A 24,229-nucleotide genomic window follows, 5' to 3' on the forward strand; every position below is an offset into this window, starting at 1 on the left:
TGGGCAAGCCAGACGTACCTTAATGGCGGCTTGAATTTCTCGAACTTTCTTTCTTGCTAAGACCTGTATATGACTAGACACCTACATTGTTCGGGTTTATGAGGGGAAACAAAACAAAACAAAACAAAACAAAAAAAGGAAATCAAATATAAAATCGCTACTCCTTGGGAGGGTTTTGGGGTGGGGGTTGGGGGAAGGTTATTTGCATCTCAACAAAGCTCTGCAGTTAGGAAATACACAGTCCCAGCCAGACACCAAGCCCCCAGCGCTGCTCTAAGCTTTTCAGACTGGGTCATCACTGCAGTGACTTGATTCAGGATGAAAGTTAGGCTGCTTTTAGTTTTCTCACCAGGGAGAAATCACGGGCACGGGATGAGAGGGGGAGAGTGGAGTTGTTTTCTTGATGAAATTTAAAAGGTGGGGCTAGAGGTAAATGAAAATATTTATAGCTTCTCAGGATCAGGAGGGAAAATCCCTCCTTCTCAATTTAGAAGAGACCATCCATAAATTAGCACATTCTGCAGAATCAAAAAGCCGAAGCTGTCGGTTATATTCTGATCTCATTAAGAGCTCTGGATTCTGTAGCAAATGTTAAAATAATACCGACATGTAAATTAGATCTCACAGAGAAATGGACAGACCCAGTCAGCAGAGGGGTTTTTTTCTCCCCCCCCCCTTATAAATATCTTCAATCCTTCCACTCTTTTGGGTACTGACTGGGCGCGAAGTGGATTTGCATATTATTACAAAGCGAAAAGTGTGAATACAGCCAGCCAGCCATCCTGCTAAAAATCTGGGTTGAAAACCACACGATTTGCTGAACAACAAATTCACATTGGAGAGGTATCACCAACTGCTGCCTAAAAACATCCCCAGGATGCCGGGGTGTTGGAAACCAAGCCAAGCCCAGCTTCGGAAACACAATGATTCCACTGGGTAAACAAATTTGCATCTCTTTCAGTGGGTTACATTTGGTTAAATTTAGAAGAGTCCCCGGTGAAGGGGTTGGGCGCGGGACTAGGGCTCACAGACCCAGCAGAGAGATAGCCCAGGTCCACCGCTTTCAGTATGCTGGGAACTGGATCTATTTCGGAAATTTAGAACCCTCCATTGAAAAGTTCAGCAACTCGGACTGAGAGGCAGTTATTCCATTTCGAACACTATACTGACTATAAAAACAGGATTGATGGTAACAAAAGATCCTTTTATCTTTAGCTTTATCTTTGAGTTTCAATGATTTTTGTTTGCAAGTTGCCTTTTTTTTTTTTTAAGTACAGAGAAGCGGGAACTCCCCCATCATCGTCACCCCTCCATCCGGCTCCTGCTTTTACTTGTTCTCCCCCTAATTTTGTTCTTACATGCTTCTCTGACTTGCCTAGGGCCACTGTCCACTGTCACAGGGTGGGGGGAGCATGCACCAAACAGACAGTGCCCTGCCTCTGAGCCCTGGCAGGAAGCCACGGCCCTCTGTGCTGACTCAGCAGTCGGGCTCCTGGCGGGGGCACATGTAACATTCCTGGAGAAAAGCTCTCCCCGTCATAAACACTCATGAAAACAACTCATCGCTGAGCAGAGAACCGGAGTCTGCCGCTCATACTTAACGAGATCCACAGTTAAGCTTGCCTTTTGGTACGATGATAGTTTTCAAAATCCGTGCCAGCGAGATCAGCATAGGTCAATATTAAAAAATAATTGTGCTCTGTTAACAGCTCACCCATGAGGTTTGTTCGAGGCTCTTCCCCCCTTTGCCTTTCTCTCTTTCTTTCTCCGTTTTTAGCTAAACACGAATTGCTCATCCATTCCAGTTCTGAACTGGGTCAGAGATTTGGACCGCTTTACGTCAGAAGGAACGGGGAGAGAGCCAGAGCCCTGACAAAGGGCAGAGGAAAATTCCTGACGCTACTCTGCACAAAGGTATTTAAGTTATAACTTCATTTCAGTCACAGCAGCTACTGACAAAAAGCCATAGCTTAAGGAGCAACAGTTCCCTGGACGCACATCATTCAGTATTATGTTCAGGCCAACAGTCATGGCTGCCAGTGTTACTTTTGCATCGAAATGATGACTAATGCAGAATTGTTCCAGGATTTTACAATGCGCAAAATCTCAAAATTTCGTGACTTCCAAGTGTACTTGCACCTGCAGCATCTGTAGCGTTTACAGATGCGCAGTTCGGGAAAGAAACAGAAGTATTAAAGTACAGTACCAGACCAGTGCATACACTGTCCTTGGCAGTGAGACTTTCCCATGTGTGTATAAAAAGAACTCTGGAGACCACATCGTAAAGGGTCACTGAAATGATGAACAGTGAAAACTGAGCCAATTGGAAACACCTCCAATACTGACGTCCTTACAGGGAACTCAAGTTGGGGGCTCCTAGGAGCCAAAGCACAGCCAGCCAGTGCAGCCAAAATGCCTCGTCGGGCCATTCGCTGACATGCACAGTGTCCAGGTACGTTATTTTACCTGTTTTCTGGTCCTCGTCTTGCCTGTCCTGAGTTTGATGTATCTGGCTATCAATTCATTCCTACCTGAAAGAAAGAAGAATTTACAATAAGATGGGTTACTTAAAAAAAGGAAAAAAAAAAGCCTCTGAAAGCTAAGAAGTTAGAACAAAAAATTTTCAAAGTTGGAGCTGTATATCTATTCATGCCAGAAAAATAAAACAGTACGATTGTTTGCAAAAATATTTGCTAGGGGAAATTAGGATGAAGGGCATTTAATTACTAGGATCAGCAACTGAGGGTAGAAATGTGCCTTTTTGTTTCTTTACACGTTTGTGCCTAAAGAGGTGGTCAACCTGTACGAGCAACAAACACAAGGCTTTGCGCGGGAATCCACAAATCTGTTTCCATCTTAGTTTCCATGCCCATTTCGCTGCACCCACGTTTCCATCCCTAGTTCACTCCAGTTAGAGTCATGAGAGCCACCGGAGACTGACCTGCTGTGACCACAGAAACCCTACAACAAGGGGCTAACAACATTCCCGAAAGATGTTACTGTCCTAGTAACTAACTATACACGAGATCATGTTCTGAAAAAGAAAAAGAAATGACTTAACTACCTCAAAGCTTTATAACCTGTAGGGGAAAGAAAATGCCTACAAGAATAAGCAAAATATCCCGGCTTTACCCCACCAGGAGACGGAGATGTCAGACAGGTAATCTGACTTCGAAGAACTATAATGTCATGGGAGGATGTGTCCCTGACGCTAAGTGGGGAAAGGTATTAATAACACTACATGAAATAAAAGCCCTCTCGTTCAGTTAACCACATTTGTTAGCTGTAGAGCTGGTTGTAGAATTCGTTTGTGCTGCCTTACTTTGCAGACATTCTGCATAACTGAACCTCTTCAGACAAGACAAGAGCTTTGTCTGTTCCCCAAAAGCCTCCCCGGCACCCAACACACTGCTGGGCACGCAGAAAGAACCAATGAGACAATAACACAGCCTCTGGCGACAGAGAGGGACCGCACCCCCCCAGATCTCCCCTGGCACAGTAAAAAACTGGCAGCCCTAATGAGGATCAACCCAAGAGTGTCCTTGTGGAAAGCTCGTCTGAGGATTCTGAAGACTCCCTCGGCACTGCCTAGAAGGTTCCTGTCATCATGGCTCTGTCGTGCATGTCTGTGTTAGGACCATGCAGATCAGGGTCACCACTGGAAGGCAAAGGAATTGTGGGATCCTGGGGCTGGGAGATTCCTCTGGGTCATCTGCTCCTACCGCTAGAAGCCTAGAGTCTTATAAACGTAACCAAGCACTTATAGAATTAAGGAAGCAGTCCACTTTATCTTAAACCATATTTAAGAATGAAAAGGGGCGCCTGGGTGGCTCAGTCAGTTGAGTGTCTGACTCTTGATTTCAACTCAAGTCACTTGATCCCAGAATCATGGGATCAAGTCCTATGTGGGGTTCTGCACTGAGCATGGAGCCTGCTCGAGATTCATTCATTCATTCATTCTCTCTCTCTCTCTGTCTCTCTCCCCCCCTCCCCCTCTTTCTCTCCCTCTGCCCCTTTCCCCTGCTCACACACACTCTCTCTCAAAGGAAAAAAAAAAAAAAAAACACAAAAAAACAAAAGACCCTCCTTATTTGGAGCTTCTTAGAACTTTCATCCCCAGGTTCTCCTTGTTCCTCTTCACATGAACGAGGCTATGCACGTGACTGACTCTCAGATATTAACAACTTTCAGGTCTTCCTGGAGTTGTACCTAGGCCAAACTTCCTCTGTTCCTGTTACCTGTGGCAGCTTTTGGAACACTACCACAGCCATCCGGTGAGCATCCTTTATCTAATTTCCTTTCATAGGCTGGAGCCCAGAACCGTAGTGGTGCTCTTCCTGTGACAAGTCCACAGCAGAATGAGTCTATCACCTCCCTCATCCTAAATACCCTACTTCTGTTAATGCAGCCTAAGACTGCATTTGATTTTGGGGACCCACAATAAACTGTCAATTTATATCACTTGAACTCCTAGAGGTCTTTTTCATATAGACTACTCCTCAGATATATCTCTCTACCTCTGTGCCCAGTCTTTTCGTGCACAGTTGGGATTTTTCAGATCCAAATACAGAAGCTTACATTTATTGCTACTGCATTTCATCCTGTTAGATTAAGTTTATCATTCCAGCCCGTCAGGATCCTCTCACATCCTCATTCTTGTCTGAACTTACGCTTTAACCACAGGAAAAGGACCTCTAAATTCAGGTTTAAACTGCTTCTCTGAGCATTCTGTTTCAAACTTTTGAGAACTACCAATATCCCCTGTAGGGTCCTCGGGTCTGCTTCTCCATCTCTCAAATGGTTGTACAGATTTTGCAATTTGTCTCAAAGGCTCGCTGACAGCACAGCCCGGCCAGGAGTGCCTCATTACCAGAAGCCAGACCTAAATGACAATGTCTGCAGACGAGCCAAGCATCCTCCAGCCCAGGGCCTCACTGTGAGCCCTGTTTAGGGCTGTCTGAGTGGCCAGAACAAAATAAATCCAGGGTTCTATATTACATGCAATTTCACCCGAACCTTGTCTAGATGGCAGGAATGTGCCCTGCCCCCATACCCGTCTTCTGTGAAAGCAGACGCGGCTGTGTGACTTGTGTGACACGTAACCTCCATAACTGATTGCCTATGGCATGTGGTCCCGCGGGGAGATGAACATCCAGGTTAGCCACATTTGACCGTACACAACCCTGCGGTCTGTGCAAACGATACCCGTCGGAGCTAAATGATGTCAAATCAAACTTCTCAACATTACCCTCTCTACAGCAGGGCCTCGCTGAGCACCTAGCATGCGCAGAGCACTACGCGACAGCCACCATTTCACTGAAGCTTGTTGTGACTCTCACGTCCCTGTTCTTTGCGTAAGTAAGATCACCTTTCGAAACCCTGCGCGTTCTTTCTTTCATACCATGTTTGAAGCCGTGAAGGGTAATTAACTTGAGGTTTCTGTGTGTTTCTTGCCTTCACAAGGGGTACCGCTGATTCGACTTTTATTTTTTTTTAAATTTTTTTTAACGTTTTTATTTATTTTTGAGACAGAGAGACAGAGCATGAACGGGGGAGGGGCAGAGAGAGAGGGAGACACAGAATCGGAAGCAGGCTCCAGGCCCTGAGCCATAAGCCCAGAGCCCGACGCGGGGCTCGAACTCACGGACCGTGAGATCGTGACCTGGCTGAAGTCGGACGCTTAACCGACTGCGCCACCCAGGCGCCCCTGATTCGACTTTTAAATTCAGATTCAACTCACTCTGAGCACCCACCTGATCTAGTAAGTACAGTGTTTGTTAATCACTTTATTTTGTGTGAATTTTTTAATCACCATGCGGGCAGCTTTGTACGCAGAAACACTATTTGGGCTTACCTGGTTTTTAAAAATGGATATTTTATTCATTTATTTAAAAAACAAGGGGCGCCTGGGTGGCTCAGTAAGTTAAATGACCAACTTTGGCTCAGGTCATGATCTTGTGGTTTGTGAGTTCGAGCCCTGCATCGGGCTCTGTGCTGACAGCTCAGAGCCTGGAGCCTGCTCTGGATTCTGTGTCTCCCTCTCTCTCTGCCCCTTCCCACTCAGGCTTTCTCTCTCTCTCTCTCTCTCTCTCAAAAGTAAACATAAAAAAAAAAAACCACAAAAACAACAGATGTGAACACTCTATCTAGTTCATCCTTAAGTTTTAAGCTCAACTTACATATCTTATAATTTTTATAATCACTTTCAAAGGGCCATTCAAATAATGTTTGCTCCATTTTACAAAGCTAATTGAAAGTCCTTTAAACGTTTAAAACCGGGTATTTAACTTAGAATATATTTAATTCTTTTAATTATTAGAATTGTTTGACTGAATTTCCAAAACCTTCCCTTAAACAACTCTTAGAAACCTAACGAATTATCTTAAATGCTCTAATACTGCTTACAATTCTAGTAAGACTTCAACCCTCCCCCAAATCAAGTCTAAACCAATTACCTCATTGCACATTTTAATTTGGACATAAAGGCTCACCTGTGGCACGGGCCAAATTATTTCAAATAATTACTTGAAACATCAAATATGTATAAATCCTCTGAGTCAAATATTAACACTATAGCTTTGATTCTATTAAAATCTTCCGTTTTCAATTCTAAATCTGCCCAGAATTAAAATATGCCTACCATTATGGAAACAAGGATGACATTCCAAATGACCGTGGAGTATCTATTAGGCACCCCGGGGTTGTACATATTTTGGGGAAATCAACAAGGTTCTGAATGAATCTTGGTCAGTGACCTTGACAAGAACATCTGAGCCCTATTTATATATATTTCTATAGTACGGCTTTCCAAATGGGGTGGATCCATATAGTCCAGAATTCCCTTGCCAAGGACTGGGAGCTTGGGCACCCACAATCACCGATGTAACCGGCAGCCGGCCTCGGGTCACACAGCATAGTCTTGTTTTGCAGTCGTGATCAGAATGCTGGGAATTGGAAACGTTAACCCTAATTTTTCTCTTTCTTCTAAAACACTCGCGAGTGTGTGTGTGCGCATGCACGTGCGTGCGCGCGCACACACACGCACACACAGTGGTCCAGTAACCTTACATTACAAACAGGACTTTCAATAAAGGTAATGGCAACGTTAAGCATGCATGACATTCCTAAACGAATCCTACTGGCAGGTGGGGGCCACCTCTTTGCGCCTTCTACGATGCCTGCCTGGTGCATCAGGGATATAAAGAGAAGACAGACTGCCTGCCCACAAGGAGGTCACTGGCCAACCCAAAAGCTAAGATAAAAGCGCCAACCAGCTCCAAGGGTCACACTAGGACTACCGCCATGGAAGAGGGTCTGATAACATACACGGACAATCGGACACGGTAATTTAGGAAGTCTAGAAAGCTGTCCCCAAAGTACCGGAACATCATGTAGGCTTTTAAGGACAGATGATACTTTCTCCCACGTTTTATTATGAAAAATTTCAGACGTACAGAATTTTTTTTTCTTTTTTGCAGAATCTCACCGCACACACTACGTACGTACCCACCTCCTTCGCTTTTTCTATACTTGCTTCGACATGCCTTTCCGTTCCTCTGCCCATCCGCCGAGCTCTTATCTTATTGCTGCGGTTGCATTTCATGTTGTAGTGGTTTCCGCAGGCATGGGAACACTTTTCCTAAGACTTCAATGTGAGTATCATTAACTGAAGTGCTAAGACGGAATGGAGGGGCATGGGAGGAAGGCCATGCCACACGGAAGAGCGGCATTTCCTCACACACAGAAGCAGGAACGTGGAACCCCACAAAACCACACCTGCCGGCCCTGAAGCTCCCTTGACTGCCCCACACTTCCTTTCTGGGCCCAAGAGTTTCTGACCCGATAGTCAGCACCCACAGCATTCACGCCTCACCTTCACACTTCTCTATCAATATTTGTGATAGCTTATAGAGCTCAGTGCCAATGTCACACTTCACCACTAAGTGTCATTATACTATAGCTACTCTGGGGCATAAAATGTCCGTTAGACACCTACACCCCCTTGCTTCTTTAAGCCTGAGGCTCGGCAGCTGTGGCTGCCCTTGCTTTTCCCACAGGCAGCGGGCAGCAGCAAAGACAGACAAAGCCCGACTCGTCACTTTCCTACCGTGATCCTCACCAGGCACCGCAATCCAGCCTTTATTTATTCTTCCTTTCTCTTAAAGCACATAACAGCGTTGAAAGTGAGCCATCATCGCTGCTCCCGTGCCCCGGATGGCCGTGCAATCTCCCGCTAAAAGGGACAACAGGGAGCAAGACTCCAGCTGAAAGGCGAGGAGTCTGCCCGGGGCTTGCCTTGCCCAGACAGAAGACTGGTTAACGTTGTTGTGGGCTGGGTGTGTGATGGGATGTGGCCTCAAGGTCATGTTTGAGGCCCAGCAAATGCAGGGTCTGTGGCTAGAAATTGTAGCCCAGAGACACTGGGCTTTCACAGCGTAAGAGCCACTTTGTAATTGAACGGAGGCAGGGAGCCACAAAGAAAGAAGTAAGGCACGGAACCTCCTCTTAATGGCTGTAGTCGGGGTTCAGAGGCAAACTCACACCAGGGGAGGGCTGACCACCCCAGGGGCAGGGCAGGGGCTCTGGTCACTGCACACTGGCCCTCTCCTTGCTGGGAGGGATACCTGAGGATCCCCCACGTCTCTTAACCACGTAGAAAATCAGAAAGGAAACTCCAACTTCTCCAGACTGCTAGAACGAAGCCGTATCAAATAGACACTGATGCTATGGTTGCGACCTCAGGGCCTCCTTCCACAGCCCCTCACAAACCCTAACTCAGCTCAATGGCCCTACTGGCTACCAGAAGCTTCCCTGTTAACACCTAGAGCCTTCCAAGCTCTGTACCTGCACGCACAACTGCTTTTCCCTGTATTGCCTGACTCTTTTCTGCACATCTGGATTCTGCTCATCTTTCAAATGCCTCGTCCTTCGTGAGCCTTCTGGATAGAAGAGGCCTCCGTTTTTCTTAAACATCCACAGCCTCTGACTTGGGCCTCTTTGCTGCTGGTTCATATCCTTTCTGCCTTATATTCTATTGTTTCGGTACATGCCATGGCTCCAACCAGAAGTCGCTGAAAATAAGAACCAATGGTACTCATCTTTTCTCTGCTTCCCCTTCCCAGGCAGCTCAGCGTTTGTGGAATGAGTCACTGACAGGGGCAGGAGCAGGGCTGCTACCTCCCTGTGATCAATGCACCATGACACGGGATCATCAACATACAGTGAACACAGAAAAGGGAAAGATGTCCCAGTGGAAAGAAGCAAAGAAGACGCCTTCCGCAAGGTGACGAGACCGCGGGACGTGGCTCTGTCCTCCGACACAGGAGCGGCGCCCTACAGAGAGACGGTTTACGGAGTACTTTCTCGGGCAAGATTCTCTAAGGTGGTGGTAAAATACTTCGCAGCCACGAATCCCCCCCACCCCCTTTTTTTTCCCTGTCAGCTGAGGTTCCTCTCAAGGAAAAATTCTCTTACACCTTGAAAGTCAACACCAAAAAGCACAAGTGTAGGGGACGATGTGGGCACCAAGGGACACACACTCCTCCTGAATCTATGGGGAGTCTGTAGGGATGAACACTGCCAGAGGAGGCAGTCAAGGGTCTTTATTAACTAACCTGGGAGGAGTTAACAATTAACCTTGTTTTCCACATGGCTGCCATTGCACCAGCAACACGGGGAGGAAAAGGAGGCCTACTGAAGCTGGTCAGTCACCGTCTAGTCAGACAACTGATGGCACCTGCAGAGCACAAGCAATATGCCAGCATCACGGGGGGTATGAAGATGCCACTGCCTTCAAGGAACCTACACCTGTGAAGGACCCTCATGACAACGGAGTCCAGTCGCCTGGCCCGGGCCTGTGCCTCTCGTGCACCACAGCTGACGCGGCCCACGTATCCGAATGCTTCCGTGATAAATGCCTGCCCCTCCCACTTTGCCAGTCAGGAAGTTCCACAGGAGCACCAGCCACACACTGGGGTCTGTGCATCACTGTACCCCTGGGGTCGAGCACACAGCAGGTCCTCCAAGAGTAAGTACACACTGATGAACGACTGAATTGCAGGGATGGACAACCAGAATGGGAGGAGGGTACAAAGCTAAGTTTGGGGATAAAGGAAGGGTCACCAAAAAAAAAAACCCCAAAAAACCAAAAAACCAAAAACAGCATCTGAACCAACCCCAGAGCACTCCCAATGAGGAAGTTCAGTGTCTCGGTTAATCCCTGATATAAATCATTGACCAAAAACCAGCACCAACGTGGAAAATCACCAGAAAGGGCCGGACAGCCTGTTCTGGGTTGTGAGGGGTTGGTGCTGTGTGTTCCCAATCTAAAGGTTTACAGGGTGGACTGATGGCCTTCAGGAGGTGAACATTGGCAAGTCCCTTAAAGAACCTGTGTCTGCATTCCACTCAGGGGCTTAAAAGCAATCGCCATAGCAGAAAGAATACAGAGGACGGCTATGTTAACCTCTGGCAAGTCGACACTGACTCCTCACACCCCTTCAAAAGGCCTGGAGAGAACTCAAATCCCACTTCTAGGAGCTCCTACCAGTCAACGGCGGCTGATAACATTATCAAGGGATGGCCCCCATAAAACGCCGTCTTGTCCTTCCTCTTAGCGGGACAGCTGACAGACTGCACACTCGGAGTAGACTACAAGGGCCAAAGAGGCAAGCAAGTAAAACCGCCCAATGCTTTGTATGGAACACAGTCCTTCTACATTGGAGAGAAATCCTTGCTGTAATTATGTCTAGAAGGAAAATAAATATGAATGAAGTAAGCGTCTCTGGTGGTGCATTCTCTGCGAAGCGGTAAAGAGATGCTGGATGATCACCTTTTAAATTCTCGAATGAATAGCTGGACTTTACACCCCTGTTCTGCCTAGTCCATCCTGTCCACGGCTACCTATAAAGCACAGCTCTGGCTTAGCCACGCCACTGCTTTAAGACCTTAATGGCCGACTGCCTACAGTCTAAAGGTCAAACCACCGCAGTAAAGTATTCAATGCTGTTCCACCATCTGGCCCTAACTTTGCGTTCTCATGACATACCACCTCCACCATCACCTGAATCCATTCTGCCACCATCAAAACGCACAATGTAGCTTTCAGTTCCCTGAACCGTCCTGCCATTCGGAGGTTTTGCTCACGGTTAGGACGATCCATCAAAAAAATCCTTCCAGGCCCAGCTCGGAGGGGGTGTCCTCCACAAAACCCCGTCTGAAACACGCACAAGGCAGGGAACATGTGAAGAGTGAGCCAGAGAGTCAGGAGCCTGGAGCTCACCTCACAGACCAGCGTCTGGGAAAGACCACAGCGCAACAGAGCAAACTGGCAACAGAAGATAGATAGCGTGCGTTATAAACACATCGCTCAGCATGGCTTGGTTCTGGCCAGGAACGTAGCAGAGAATCACCATTTTGCTCTGGGCCCACGATGCCTTACTTCTGCCTGTGTCAAGGCACGGCCCACATTCTGGCTCTAGTAAGACTCCTTGTGTAACAGACCAAAAGCTCCTTAAAGGTAGGGTCTGTGTCTATACACGCTCAAGGTGTAGACGGGATTGAATATAGGTGCATATGGGATTGAATGGAACCCATGCTTGTTGCCCTTGACGGCAACCTAAACAGACCCCCTACCACAGGCTCTCAGGGAAAATCTTCAGTCGTCTTTGGGGCATCTGCCTTTTCTTTCAAAGCCACATCTGATTATGTTGCTTTCTCACATCCACACGTCCCTGGCCACTGTAAGAAAAACACACACTCCTTAGCCCGTACCCAGGCCTACTAGCCCATTTCTGTAGATGGCTTCTCTATTCTAGCACAAAGAACTTTGGAGACTTCCCAAGGTCACTATCATGCTTTTCCGTACCTCTATGCCTTTGCACAGACCATATGTTCTTTCCCTTCTCCTTTGCCTGCAAACTCCTACTCATCCCTGTAAGCCCCAACTGAAGTATTTCCTCCCTAAGGTCTTCTGGGACCCATCCAGAGTGAGTCATTTTCTCATATGCCCAGCATACCCCCTGCTGCTCTACACGAGGATTACTCATCTAGGGGACTATTCATTCCCCGTCTAGGGCTATAACTGCTCCATAGAAACAATCTATCTAGTTCTCTCTGACTGTAGATCTGGCACCTATTAAGTAGGTACTCAGTAAATGTCTTTAATAAATGAACGAGTGAGGTCTCCTACAACAGAGAAAAAATGATCTAGAAAAAGATCGTATAAAGTGGGCAGCACCAACAGTATCACCTGAAACCCGTAAGCCCCTTTACAGTTACGACTACTGCAATGACAGGCAGCAAAGTTTTCCAGACCCTCGTTCTGCTCTCTTAACTTGGCACAAGGGGGACCAGCACATGCCCCTTTCCTCCTCTCCCCTTCCTACTCACATCGACCTCCACATGCCACAGGAATATGGACCTGGTCCAAAAGAAAGCTAATCTCAACATTAACCCAGGAGAGTCTTGTTAATGAAAAACTTTGCTAAGAACACTCTGTTTATTTATTAATTATTTGGCCTTTAAAGAAGTGTGAAATCCACACATGTGAAGTGCCAAAAACTGTTGGTTTTTCATGGAGAATCTTTAATGGTGGCAACGCTGCAGGCTTGTTTTTGTTTTTGATTCCGAAATAGGACTTGCAGTCTTGCTGGGGAAGTTGGACTTGTACTTATAAGCTGTGTGAGTCGGGGCGGCTTGCTTAACTTCTCTGGAGCCTTATTTCCTCACCTGTGAAATGGGGATGAAGTATCTACTCGGGAGGATTGTTGCATGTATTAGCAATGACAGGGGAAGGGTCTCACCCCTCAAAGTGATCTTAAATGGTCCTGGAACTATTATGCAGTGTCACTGCACTTGGTTTATATTGCTTTCATCGCTTGCAACGCGTATGTGAGGTTTCTCTGTCCAGAGCGCCATGCCACACAGCATCTTGTATAAACCTACAACGCTTCTACTTTCTGGGATCTTAACACCGAGCAGCTCTGCCACGCGGCACTGAAACCGTTCTGGACATCTTGACCGCACGCTAACCTGTCAAAAGGATGTGGCCACAGAAATTGTTTCCAAGTAAACGGAGCCCTTTATTAGGATATCTTAACGTTAACCGGGCATCATGCAGGCTACTTACTTGCTATAATAATCTTTTAATTTAGAATGGATTGTTCATTGAATAAGATAGCGGGAATTAGGTTTTTGCCAAGGGCGAAGCGCGGCCAAAATTCTTGTAATCCGTGGCAGATTGTAAAATTATCTTTATGAACAGGCTGGCGGCATCGCATTAAATAGCACGTCCCCCACCGGATTTCCAGAAGTTAGTTCTTAGTGCAAATACAACCGTCACTAGAAGAATAAAGCAAGAAACTTCTGTAGCTACTAGGCGGCTGCCGTACAGAGGCACGTTACCCATGCACTCAGTCGAAGAGACACTCACGTGGGACTGCCCGCTGCTTAGGAAACATGCTAAATAAAGAGGATTCTAAATGCCCAGGCACTCGGGAATTCTTTTAAAAATAACATGGAAACCATGATCATAAAGGACATTTTAAAAACTGCACTCAAACTGAGGACATATTAATCTGAGGGCTAAGCGAAACGAAAAACCTACTGTGTGGTGGGTAGAGACGCAATGAGGTGGGAGCGAGGTGGACAACAGCGTGTGCTGAAGACCTACTGTGCGCCAGGGCCGCGTAGCGCGCTGTGCTTATTCGCTCGCGTGCGTCACCCTCGCACCTACCTTGTTCCCAGTTTGTGGATGCTGACTGATGCTCAGAACGCTCAGAAACCCACCCAAGTCGCCAAACTGCTAAGTGGGGGAGTCAGGCTCTGACTTCACCCTCATGACGCCTTAACTTTGGACTGACTGCTCTGAAGATAGCCTCGATACCCCAGTAAGTTAACTTCTCACAAGGCCACTACTAGGCGCTTAGTGAGAACACAATCTTACTAGAAGGGGGCACAACCCGGCCGTGAAGTGGACTGAATGTACACCACTTAACGTCCTCCATCCACCACCTACAACACAGGGTAAAACTCAACCCGTCCTTCTGCTTTCGAGTCCTTCCTAATCCAGCCCCGATGCACTCCCCTCCCTTGCTTGACGACCATCTGTTGAATACTTTCTATACAAAAGGCGTCGCACGAAGCATTGCAGGAGCAGTGTGGGAGATCCACTGGAACAGTACATATTCTCTGCCCTCGAGGGGCTTCGAGTACAGGAGGGAAACTGAGGCAGAAAGCCATACAACAGCAATAAAAGCAGGGCATTATGAGGATGAGAGGGACAACTAAAGAACAGTCTGAGATAAAAATCCAGACGTTTTCTCCCGTGGTTGCCATGCTCTGTCATTCACGCAGCTGCGCCGGCCACATTCGACTGGTCGCAAAACCAAGAGCAGCCAAAGGCAGCAACACACGGGCCGATCATTAAGGAGAAAACAGTGGCCTACGCACTGGGCTTTCTACGTGAGATCGTGAACAAGCACACCAGAATACCTCTCTTGGTCGAGTTTCACATTCAGGAGAGTCAACCCCCTTTTATTCTCCTTTAAAAATTTCAAATTACCCAGGTGATATGCAGTATATGCTCCCTGTAAAAAATTAAAATGTTACATACACAAACCCACGTTTTTTGTTTTGTCTTCTTTTTTGCCTTTTTTCCTGTCACTCTCTACACATACTGTCATGTCATGGTGGGTTCTATTCCTTTCGTGTGAATGACCTCCCCTCCCCGCACCCCACCCCCCCCCCCCCCCCGCCATCCCGCCCAAATCTGCTGAAGGCTTATTTCTGAGTTACCAAAACCCAGATCACATGGCACTTCCCAGTTCCCTGCCCGTTAGCCTGCTCTGCCCCTTCCGCTCAGCAGGCTTTAGGTGTGCGTCCAGCACGGGGCTTACCATACTGCACGCTGCTTGTGGGTGTTTCCACTTTCCTTCTTTGACAAATTATCAGCTTCCTGAAGGCAGGGGACACCTCCTACCCCCAGTCTCCCCGAACCCCCAACTCCCAGCACAGTACTGAGAATGTGCTACTTCATGATAGCACCACTGCTGATTTTAGCCCCATCTTGAAAGGAAAAATATTTGAACAACTGTCATGACGGCACACAGGAGGTGGTGACTGAATGTTTTCTTCCAAGAGGCGGGAAGAAAGGGAGGAAGACAGAGCTGGCAGGACAGAAAATCACCGTGCTGGCAGATATCTGGGATATAAAGAGAACACGACAGGGGCTCCTGCCTTAGAGGAACTCACAGTCCAGGTGAATGCTGAGAGTGGCAAATACCCAAGAACCTTTCCTCTTCCCAAGCTCTAAGAAACGTACGAGGCACCCATAATCACAACTGAGATAGATACTGGGGAGGGCAAAGGGATGGGGAGGGGTTACTTTATTCCCTGGCAGAAAGCACCTGCGAAACCCACAGCCCTCCCTTCTTCAAAATGACAACGCTTTTCATTCCTGTGATCAAGTTCAGATTTACCATCCGGCCTCAATCCACCACCTACAAAGAGTATAACGTTCAGTATCCAACAGAGAAAAACACACGTTCTAAGAAACCTCCCAACTTTTTCATTGGTAGAATTGGTAAGGATGAACTGGATAAAACACAGATGAACTAGCTAGCCATATTCTGGGTAGCCACAGTATTTTTCAAGACAAGGAACACATACACAGTCAACGTGGCCTCATCTGCAAGCTCATTCACCACACTCAAGTTTGATTTTAAGAAAAGGCAGAGCCCAAACTACTTCTGCTTACATGGCTCTAGCCTTGAAGGTTGCTTTGCAAAGATATCTCAGAGTGAAATTATCCAGCAAACCCTTGTGTGGATAGAAGGTTCCACAAGTCAACAACCGCTTAAGCAGTTTAAACCAACAAGCAAGATGCCCTCTATTTAAATGCTATGAGCGAATCTATTTTAAGCCTTTAAAAATCCTCTGGGCAGGTGTTTAAGCTGTGTACAGACTGAGCCTGCGGAGACTCTCGGGGTGGGGGAGGGTGGGCTCCACTCTCCATGCAGGCAACATTTTGTTCCGACAATCTTCCTGCAGCAGGTCATGTGACAAAGGCCAAATAAACAGCATCTGGGGATTTTCAATTACAGACCTTCGCCCAGCATGCCTGCACTGTAATCTCTACCAGATGAGGCTCAGGCCTCCCTATTTTCAATAATTCACACACTGTGTACACATAACATGACAATAAGGGCATTCATGGAGCGGCCTGATTCGCAGATCAAAGCTAGCAAAGGGCCAGCTGTAAGCATGCTCTACTGCTGGATGATTCGTGCTTTTCACAGGCTTGGAAAGACACTCTGCAGGACCTGGCAAGCCGGCCTCTTTCCTGTGCGGGATGCCGAGCAAACTCTGAGCATGAACCGGGCACAGTCTCCCCGGGATGGCCAGAGAGGCGACCGGACTCCATGCACAACCACAAGCACTGGGCAGCCTCAAACTCCAATCTGCCCTCCACAGGGGCTTGCCTTGGCCAGTGCAACACCCATGCAAGAGCTCTATTGCTCCGGGGAGCAGGTGGTTCTTGAAAACAAACCTGTTCTAAAAAGACAAGGCAAGGTTCCTGTACTTAAAGAAACCCCCAGCCAGGTGCTCGAGTTTACAAATCCACTGGCTGTGCCGTTTCCATGTCGCCGTCGCACCCATACAAACGACTCGGGCACAAACTACATGGAGGGGTATTTTTAACGGCTGTCACAGAGCTTTGGGTCTGGGAAATGAAAGAGGACACTCTGTTGTTATTCCTGAAATCCCTACACGTTAACTCAATTAACTCGGGTGCGCGCAGACCAATGCGTTCAGGCACTGTGGGCGTGTGAGCATGCGCGCCCGAGGGCTTTGAAAGCATTCAGAATGCTCGAGTCCACAACATTCCAAATACCCATCGCCCTGCAAGGAGAGCTGCCGCTGGAGGAAACCGGGACACTGATTCTTCGTATAAAGATTTCATACCCGTCAATCAGGGCAGGATCCTGGAGAAAGCCATAATGGTGACTTCCTCAGCAGCAAACACATGCTGCTCACCAGCTGTGGGCTGTGCATCCTTACCCTCTTTTCTCTCTCATTCAGAATGGTTTCCTCTTAATCACAATAATCCCAAAAGTGCTAAAACATATCAATCGTTGGGTAAGCCCTGCCTACAAAGGGCCAGCCGGCTGGCTTTTATGGCCTTGTCCAACAGCAGCTGATACTTCATTCAGTGACAAATCCAATTGAGCAGTTACAAGAGATTTAGCCTCCCTGAAAAAATATTGGGGTTGATCTGGCACTCTAAAGTCAGCACATGCTCCGCTGCCATATTGTTGCAGAGATTACTCTCTGCTGTCATATTTGGATGTCTACAGCCAACCGTCTCGCACCTTCTCTACCCTTGCCCCCCACGATCTAATGATGGCGGTGGTGGGGCAACAATGTAATCCCTGGATAAAAAATACAGGCTACAACCGTATTTGGAAACTGACTCAATGATGTGATTTTATCATCCTCACACACATGCACACGCGCGGGGATAATTGGCTCTACTTTTCCTATGGGAATGTCTAGCACGCTGGAGGGAAAAAACTATGGGGTGAAATTGATTTTACTCTAACTTTTGGAATCTAAGTCAGCTTTGAAGGGTGAAAAGAGATAAACAATGTGTAAAGATCTCACCCTTGGACTGAAATTCATCATATTAAAAACTCCTGCAGGACTAGTGTAAAGATCTTGTCATTAAATTTTTCACATTCGTTTTAGAAATCAGAGTGTTAAAACGTAAGAAAAGCTTTAGGCCAGGGTGGAGAGAAGCACATAAACCGACAGAAAGAAAAATTAACTTTTGAATATTTAATATACTCAAAATACATACATTCTTTACAGATAATTATAAATGCAAGTTAAGAGAATCTCTTAAGAAAATAACTTGGATAATTTAGCTATTAAAGGGACACGCAACCAACAAAATGCAGCTTTTAAGCAACACCACAAGGTAATTTACAAAATACAATAAAAGGAAAATGATCTAATAGGAACACGGGCTGATTATTCCTTTAATATTACGGCTTTGTAGTCAACAGTTGGTTATTTATCCCAGCTTTCATGATACCAAAAAAGTGACCACAGAGACATCTGGCTTAAAAAAAAAAAAAAGTTTTCAGTGCCATAAATGAGACATTTGCAATTGTGGCTGGCAAGATATCAGTGATGGAATATTCCATACATGGAGTTCTTATTTCATGTGGTTTTTAAAACTTTATTCTCTACTCTGGATTTTTTAAAGCATAAACTGAAAATTAAAACAAAAACAAACACCCAAAGCCTGCAGACAGGAGAAGACATTAACTTCTGTGAATAACTATCCACTAGATTAATATTTTGCCAATGTCACTTGTCACAACAAAAGCAGCGGCATTTATAATTTACTCTAAGACTGGTTTAATTAAAATTCAAAAAACCACGACAAAGCTAGATTGAATTTCATTTGCCACATTGTAATTACTTACTTTGTAGCTCACTGTAAACAATATTTTATTACGTCCACAAAAATGCACTTAAAACTAACAGTAATGCGGAGACATTGGGAAGAACAGATGAAGTAAGTGCCGTCACTTCTACGTTGAACAGAGAGTGACTTCCAAACTTTCCTATGACATAAGAAAGTGGGTCCCCATTTCCCCAAGCTGAGGGGACCTAGGAGTCTGCCGGCATTACCTTCCCTTAGAGTAGGGCTCAGACTCAGAACACAGATTTGGCAAAACCAGATCTGTGGACCTCCCTCCCAAGACCAAGGAGGAGTCTCACTTGGCTGAGACTCAACAATGAGACAATAGAGGCTGCCAGGCATGATGAATGACTTAAAGGCTTAAAACCACCATTTCCATCCTCCCAGATAAACAATTAGCTTAAAAAAAAAAAAAAAAAATTCTGGAGGCAACTTCCAATACTGTTAATATATGCCTGGCAGGGGAGAGTTAGTTTAGTGAAATTAGACTTACTTTAAGGCCATTTGACTGAGGCATTCTCTGAAAGTGCTTTACTGAAGTGGGAAGAAAGAAACCTTTCACTTTGGATAAAGGACAAAGTTTAGAATTTTAAAAGTTAGAAAAGGCTCAGAAACATCTGAGTCTCCTAAAGCCACTATCAAGGTTTTAGATGTATTTGATTACTGAATTTTTCCATTCCCTCTTCCCTTATTTTAAATCCACATAATTCGTAAAGGCGGCATAATAAAAAAAAAAAATTGCTTATTGAACAAGGCAGGCAGGCAGTAACACGATCTAAGCATGAAAGGAAACGGCCTTCACGCACCCTTGCCAGATAAAAACCAGTGGTTCTGAAACTGCACACAGGCCATTCTCTGGAGCTCGTGAGGCTCCAGGAACGAATGCCTGAGACGTGACAGAGAAATATCTGAAGAGTCAACCTGCATTTTTCTAGAATGAATTTACAGGACGGGGCAAGAGTACCTCCGGAAGTTCACCGAGCCTCCATTAATAAATGGGGTAGCAGTGCGGTTCCCATGACGACCGAGACTCCGACTCTAGGGAAAGCTTAGTGCACAGCCACCAAAGGTTTTCCCTCAAATCTCAACTTCCCGTTTGGAGGTGCTGACAAAACCAAACATACTTTTAAGCCCGGGGATACAGGGCAGGGTTTTCCAAAAAGGATTCTCCTAGCATTTGGCTTGGTCCATCGTGGGGTGGCCGCGTCACCGGTCTCGGAAACTCCGTCTTGCTACAGAGACTTGGAACACGATTTTAAAGGGAGTTAAGGGCCCCCAGAGAATGTTCTGTGGGTTAAATATACCTGCTGCAATATTATAATGTGTTATGACAAGTTATATATCATTGTAATAGGCTCCCATGATTAACATTAGTCTGACTGGTTTTTCTTTGCTCTGTAGAAGTGGTTTGAGGAATTCAGAGTCAGCTTGCTCACCAGAATCCAGCACCTGGGGAAAACGGACTGCATTTCTTTAACATATGTAACCTTGAGGCTGATACTTCACGAGGTCAGGACACACTTTCAGATGAGAGCTTTCCAGATTCCTCCACAGAAACGGTGGGGGGGGGGGGGGGTGGAAAAATACAGACTCTAGAACTGTGCCATTAACTAGTCACTGACTTTAGGGAAAGTCCGTTTCCCCAAAGGGCTAGTACCCTGTAATGCTATGATATCACAATGATGAGATCTAGCTACTTTTAGATTCCCTCCAAACACAAGCGGCCAGAGAACAAACAGAAAGCTCTGGTGTCCTCCTGTCCTCCACCCTCTGCCTCCCTCTGAATGCTGAAAGTGTGGAGCCTCCACGGCCCAAACCAAAGGAAGATGGCACGCTTCCCAGGAAATGCAAGTAGCTGCATGAAGGACAGCTACTATGAGAGCAGCGCTGGTCGGGGGGGTGTTGGGATTAGAGGGATTCTTAGAAAAGCCCAAGAAAATTATAAAGTCGCCCTTCCAAAAACAAGGCAAAGCAAACATTCACCTTCGAGTTTCCCTCCGGGAATAGTGATGGAGGAGAATTAAGTGCAGTCTGTATGCAAAGGTGAGGACACACTTCTTAATCAGCACCCATCCTTGCAATCTCAAGAGCTGTGCTAGATAGAGCACAGAGATACTATGCTAAAGCCAATGGCTTCTGAGCACCCATTATGGGCATGACTTGGAGGCGGACAGCGAAGAGGACAAAGGAAGGAAAAGGTCCTGCTTCTGCACTCACAGAACTTACAATCTAGCTACCTAATGGTGTATAAGAGACGCGGTTAGGGAAAGACAAAAAAAGGCAGATCCGTGGTGGTTAGATATTTCTAAGGGTTTCCTTTTTAATTCTGTTCCCCTTTTTCGCCCTTCCACATATGAATAGTCCGGACTTGGGTCCCTCTCTGGCATCCCCGTAATAATGTTAACTTCCCCCACCTGGACTGCCTTTAGCCTGTTCTCATGCTAAAAGGCGTTAGGAGACAGTAACAAATTCCTGACAGCTACCACTGATAGCCTGAGAAGAGAGAAAGCATCCCAATATTCTGTTTCCATTTTTAGACAGGTCTGGCCCGGCAACAAACCGGCTGAAGGACACGGAGCGTAAAATTTCCAGAACAATCTCCCCCCTCCCCGCCATGAAAGCCATGAAGTTGCAACCTGGGGGAGCAATCAAATGTGGACCCCAACTCCGAAAACCACACATAATCTAATTCTGTTCCTCTCACGAGATCACATATAGGGAGCCACCGTGTACGTATGACCTCCCATAACATGAAGCCTAGATCTCATTTTTTACCTCAGAGAAAACCGAGAAGCTTCCGATGCAAATAGGGCCCCCCTCTATCCTTGAGAGATGTGGAGCCAGCTGGGCACGCCTACAGACATACACAGCACCCCCAAACCACGTGAAGCACATGCAGAGGGGAGTCCCAATGACATCATCTCAGCCAAACCCAGGTATCAGGAGCCAAGAGACGGTCACTTAGGCCGTGAAAATGAAAACGAGTAAAAGTTGAGAAAGACCGTTACTCAGAAACAATCATCCCCATTATATGAGTTTTGATTGACCTTTCTCTGTAATTTAATTACAGACCTTTCAGTGTGAGTGAGCAGTTGGGAGGACTTATTTAGCTTGGTTTACGAAGCGAGTAGCCAGGACAGCGGAGGCCCAGCTGAGGTTGCGTCAGTGAGACAGGCATGCTGAGAGTTAAGGCTGCATCCCGAGGACAATGCCAAGCGCCATCAGAAGTGCTCGAGGAGGGCGCCTGAACATCCTACCTGGGCTCTCGAAGGAGAATTCTAACTAGTGAATGAAGAGGAGCCGGGAAGGGGCTAATTGGAGGCAGGGAGGGGGGCAAGGAGGATGGAGCAACAATCCGGGGGAGCGGGGAAGAAAGCCTGAATTTGGGAAGTAGCCCGGAAGAAGGAAGAGAGGGGACTGGATCAAGGGCTGGCACTGGCCGGTCTTCTGGACACGTGTGGTATAGACGGAAAGGACAGATTTCAGGGGCAGCTGATAGTCTTGGTTCCAAGATGGTATTGCATCTTAGAAATGAAGAATGCGGGAAACACAGGCCACTGGAGCAAGGGAGGCAATCAGTTTCGTTTGGGCATCTAAATTTGAGGGCACAAAGAGATGCCCGCGGGGAGCCATCTGTAAAAGCAGCTGGATGTGCGAGGTGGGGGATTAAGAGATCCAGGCTGAGCAGGAGGTATGGGTCCGGCAGTCAGCCTGTTGGCTGATAAGTAAGCCTGAAAGCAGCCAATCACACCAGGAAGAGTACAGAAGGAAAGGGAAGCTGGAGAGCACAGAGGGTTGAACAGAGGCGAAGGAGTCAACAGAGGAGGTTGAGAAATTGAAAAAAGAAATACACTTGGTCAAGTAGTATCATGGAGGGCAAGGTCAGATAAAGTTCCAAAAAGAGCCCGAAAAGCCACCCATTTAACATGCTAGAGAAAGGTCAAGTAGGATGAGAGCTGTGTGTTATGGGACACGTTAAATTACATCTCTTAAGAGCGACAATAAACACGCTCACAGACAAAAGTGGCTGTGGTTGTGGGTGTGCCCGCCCATCAGTCTGATGCAGAATGAGGCTTGTTGGAGACAGGGGTTCGCAAGTGGGGTTCCAAGGATCAAGGGCCCTTTGGAAGTTACACGACTCACATGGTCTCATGTGCTGGACTCTGGTCACTGACCTCGGATATGGGGTGGGGGGGGAATGAATGGAAACAAAACCCAAGGGCAGTTACTGAATGGTGTGTGGTCTGGGAGAGAGTGTTGACAAGGCAGGCCTGTGTCCAGCAGCGCTCTGGGAGAGTACGTGAGGGAGGTGAGGCAGCGGGTCCACTTTCCCAGACGCGAGCAGAGACTGGGGAGCGCAGGCGACACCACTCTCTGCTCGCTGCCCGCAGTCTAGCTAAGAACACAAGAGAAGATAGTGAAAATACTGTGAGCATCAATTGGCTGCATGGAATTTACAGTCAAAAGCACTGTATGTTTCATTAGTATTTGTAGGTTGTGTGCTACACGTGCTTTTTGTTAGTGAAAATTTTAATCAACATATATGTGTGTGCATCAGTGAGTGTGTGCACGCACATGTGTGTTTTAAAACATCTGTCAGCAGGGGCGCCTGGGTGGCGCAGTCGGTTAAGCGTCCGACTTCAGCCAGGTCACGGTCTCACGGTCCGTGAGTTCGAGCCCCGCATCAGGCTCTGATGGCTGGGGCTGATGGCTCAGAGCCTGGAGCCTGTTTCCGATTCTGTGTCTCCCTCTCTCTCTGCTCCTCCCCCGTTCATGCTCTGTCTCTCTCTGTCCCAAAAATAAATAAACGTTGAAAAAAAAAAAATTAAAAAAAAAAAAAACAAAAAACAAAAACATCTGTCAGCAGAGGCACCTGGGTGGCTCAGTGGGTTAAGCGTCGGACTTTGGCTCAAGTCATGATTTCACAGTTCCCGAGTTCAAGTCCCACGTCAAGCTCTGTGCTAACAGCCTGTTTCAGATTCTGTGTCTCCCTCTCTCTCTGCCCCTTTCCCACTTGTGCTCTCTCTCTCTCTCTCTCTGTCTCAAAATTAAATAAACATTAAAAAAAATTTTTTTTAAATCTCTGTCAGGAGATCAGTGGCCAACAGCCCTTTTAGTCAGTGCTTCTAAAAGTTTCGCCAAAGGAGGGGCGCCTGGGTGGCTCAGTTGGTTGAGCGTCAGATTCTTGGTTTTGCTCAGGTCACGATCGACCGTTCGTGGCATTAAGCCCCATTTTGGGCTCTGATGTCAGCTTGGAATTCCCTCTCCACCCCCTCTTCTCTGCCCATCCCCCAAATGCACACTTGCTCTCTCTCAAAATAAATAAATAAACTTTAAAAATAAATAAATGTTTCACCAAAGGGGCAAGGAGTTTCCTAAGTCAACCAGAGATGTCACATTTGAGTGACGTCTTGTGAGTTTCTCAGAGGTGATCCAAGCAACACCCACAAGTTAGAACCCCCCACAATCACATGTGCCTTCTTCTTCTGGCTCCCCATCCTTACATGATCCATTCGTCTGCAAACACACAATTGCACAAACATCTGTCCCTCGGGCTCATCCACACTTCTCCTAGGCCCTCACCATTTCCTTCCCAATCTTTCCCAGTAACCTCCTAACTGCTTCCTGATCTTCCATTTCCCCCACTCTGACCCTTCCTTAAGGCTCCCACCAGAGCGGCCTTGCTTAATTAAAACAAAGTCTTCTCCCGATGTCTTCGGTGCCTCCTTCCAATCC

At 46.8% G+C, this 24,229-nt stretch overlaps 1 protein-coding gene across 11 annotated transcripts in view; it reads right to left on the bottom strand.

Annotated features, from left to right (window-relative positions):
• The window catches only part of TEAD1 (TEA domain transcription factor 1), a 271,950-nt gene that overhangs the window by 75,185 nt on the left and 172,536 nt on the right, over window positions 1-24,229 (bottom strand). For 7 of the 11 annotated variants that reach the window (XM_086677949.1, XM_086677946.1, XM_086677945.1 and 4 more), the window contains 2 exons: window positions 2,467-2,531; window positions 19-81 (listed from right to left, as the gene is read on the bottom strand). In XM_086677949.1, the coding sequence (XP_086534075.1) occupies window positions 19-81; window positions 2,467-2,531 (128 nt within the window). The remainder of the gene's footprint in view (window positions 1-18; window positions 82-2,466; window positions 2,532-24,229) is intronic. The other 4 variants (XM_086677950.1, XM_086677948.1, XM_086677952.1 and 1 more) reach the window with 1 other exon arrangement.

The sequence above is a fragment of the Puma concolor genome, chromosome D1 (assembly GCF_028749965.1).
Source record: "Puma concolor isolate L17-30 chromosome D1, mPumCon1.1.hap2, whole genome shotgun sequence".
NCBI classification, from domain to species: domain Eukaryota; kingdom Metazoa; phylum Chordata; class Mammalia; order Carnivora; family Felidae; genus Puma; species Puma concolor.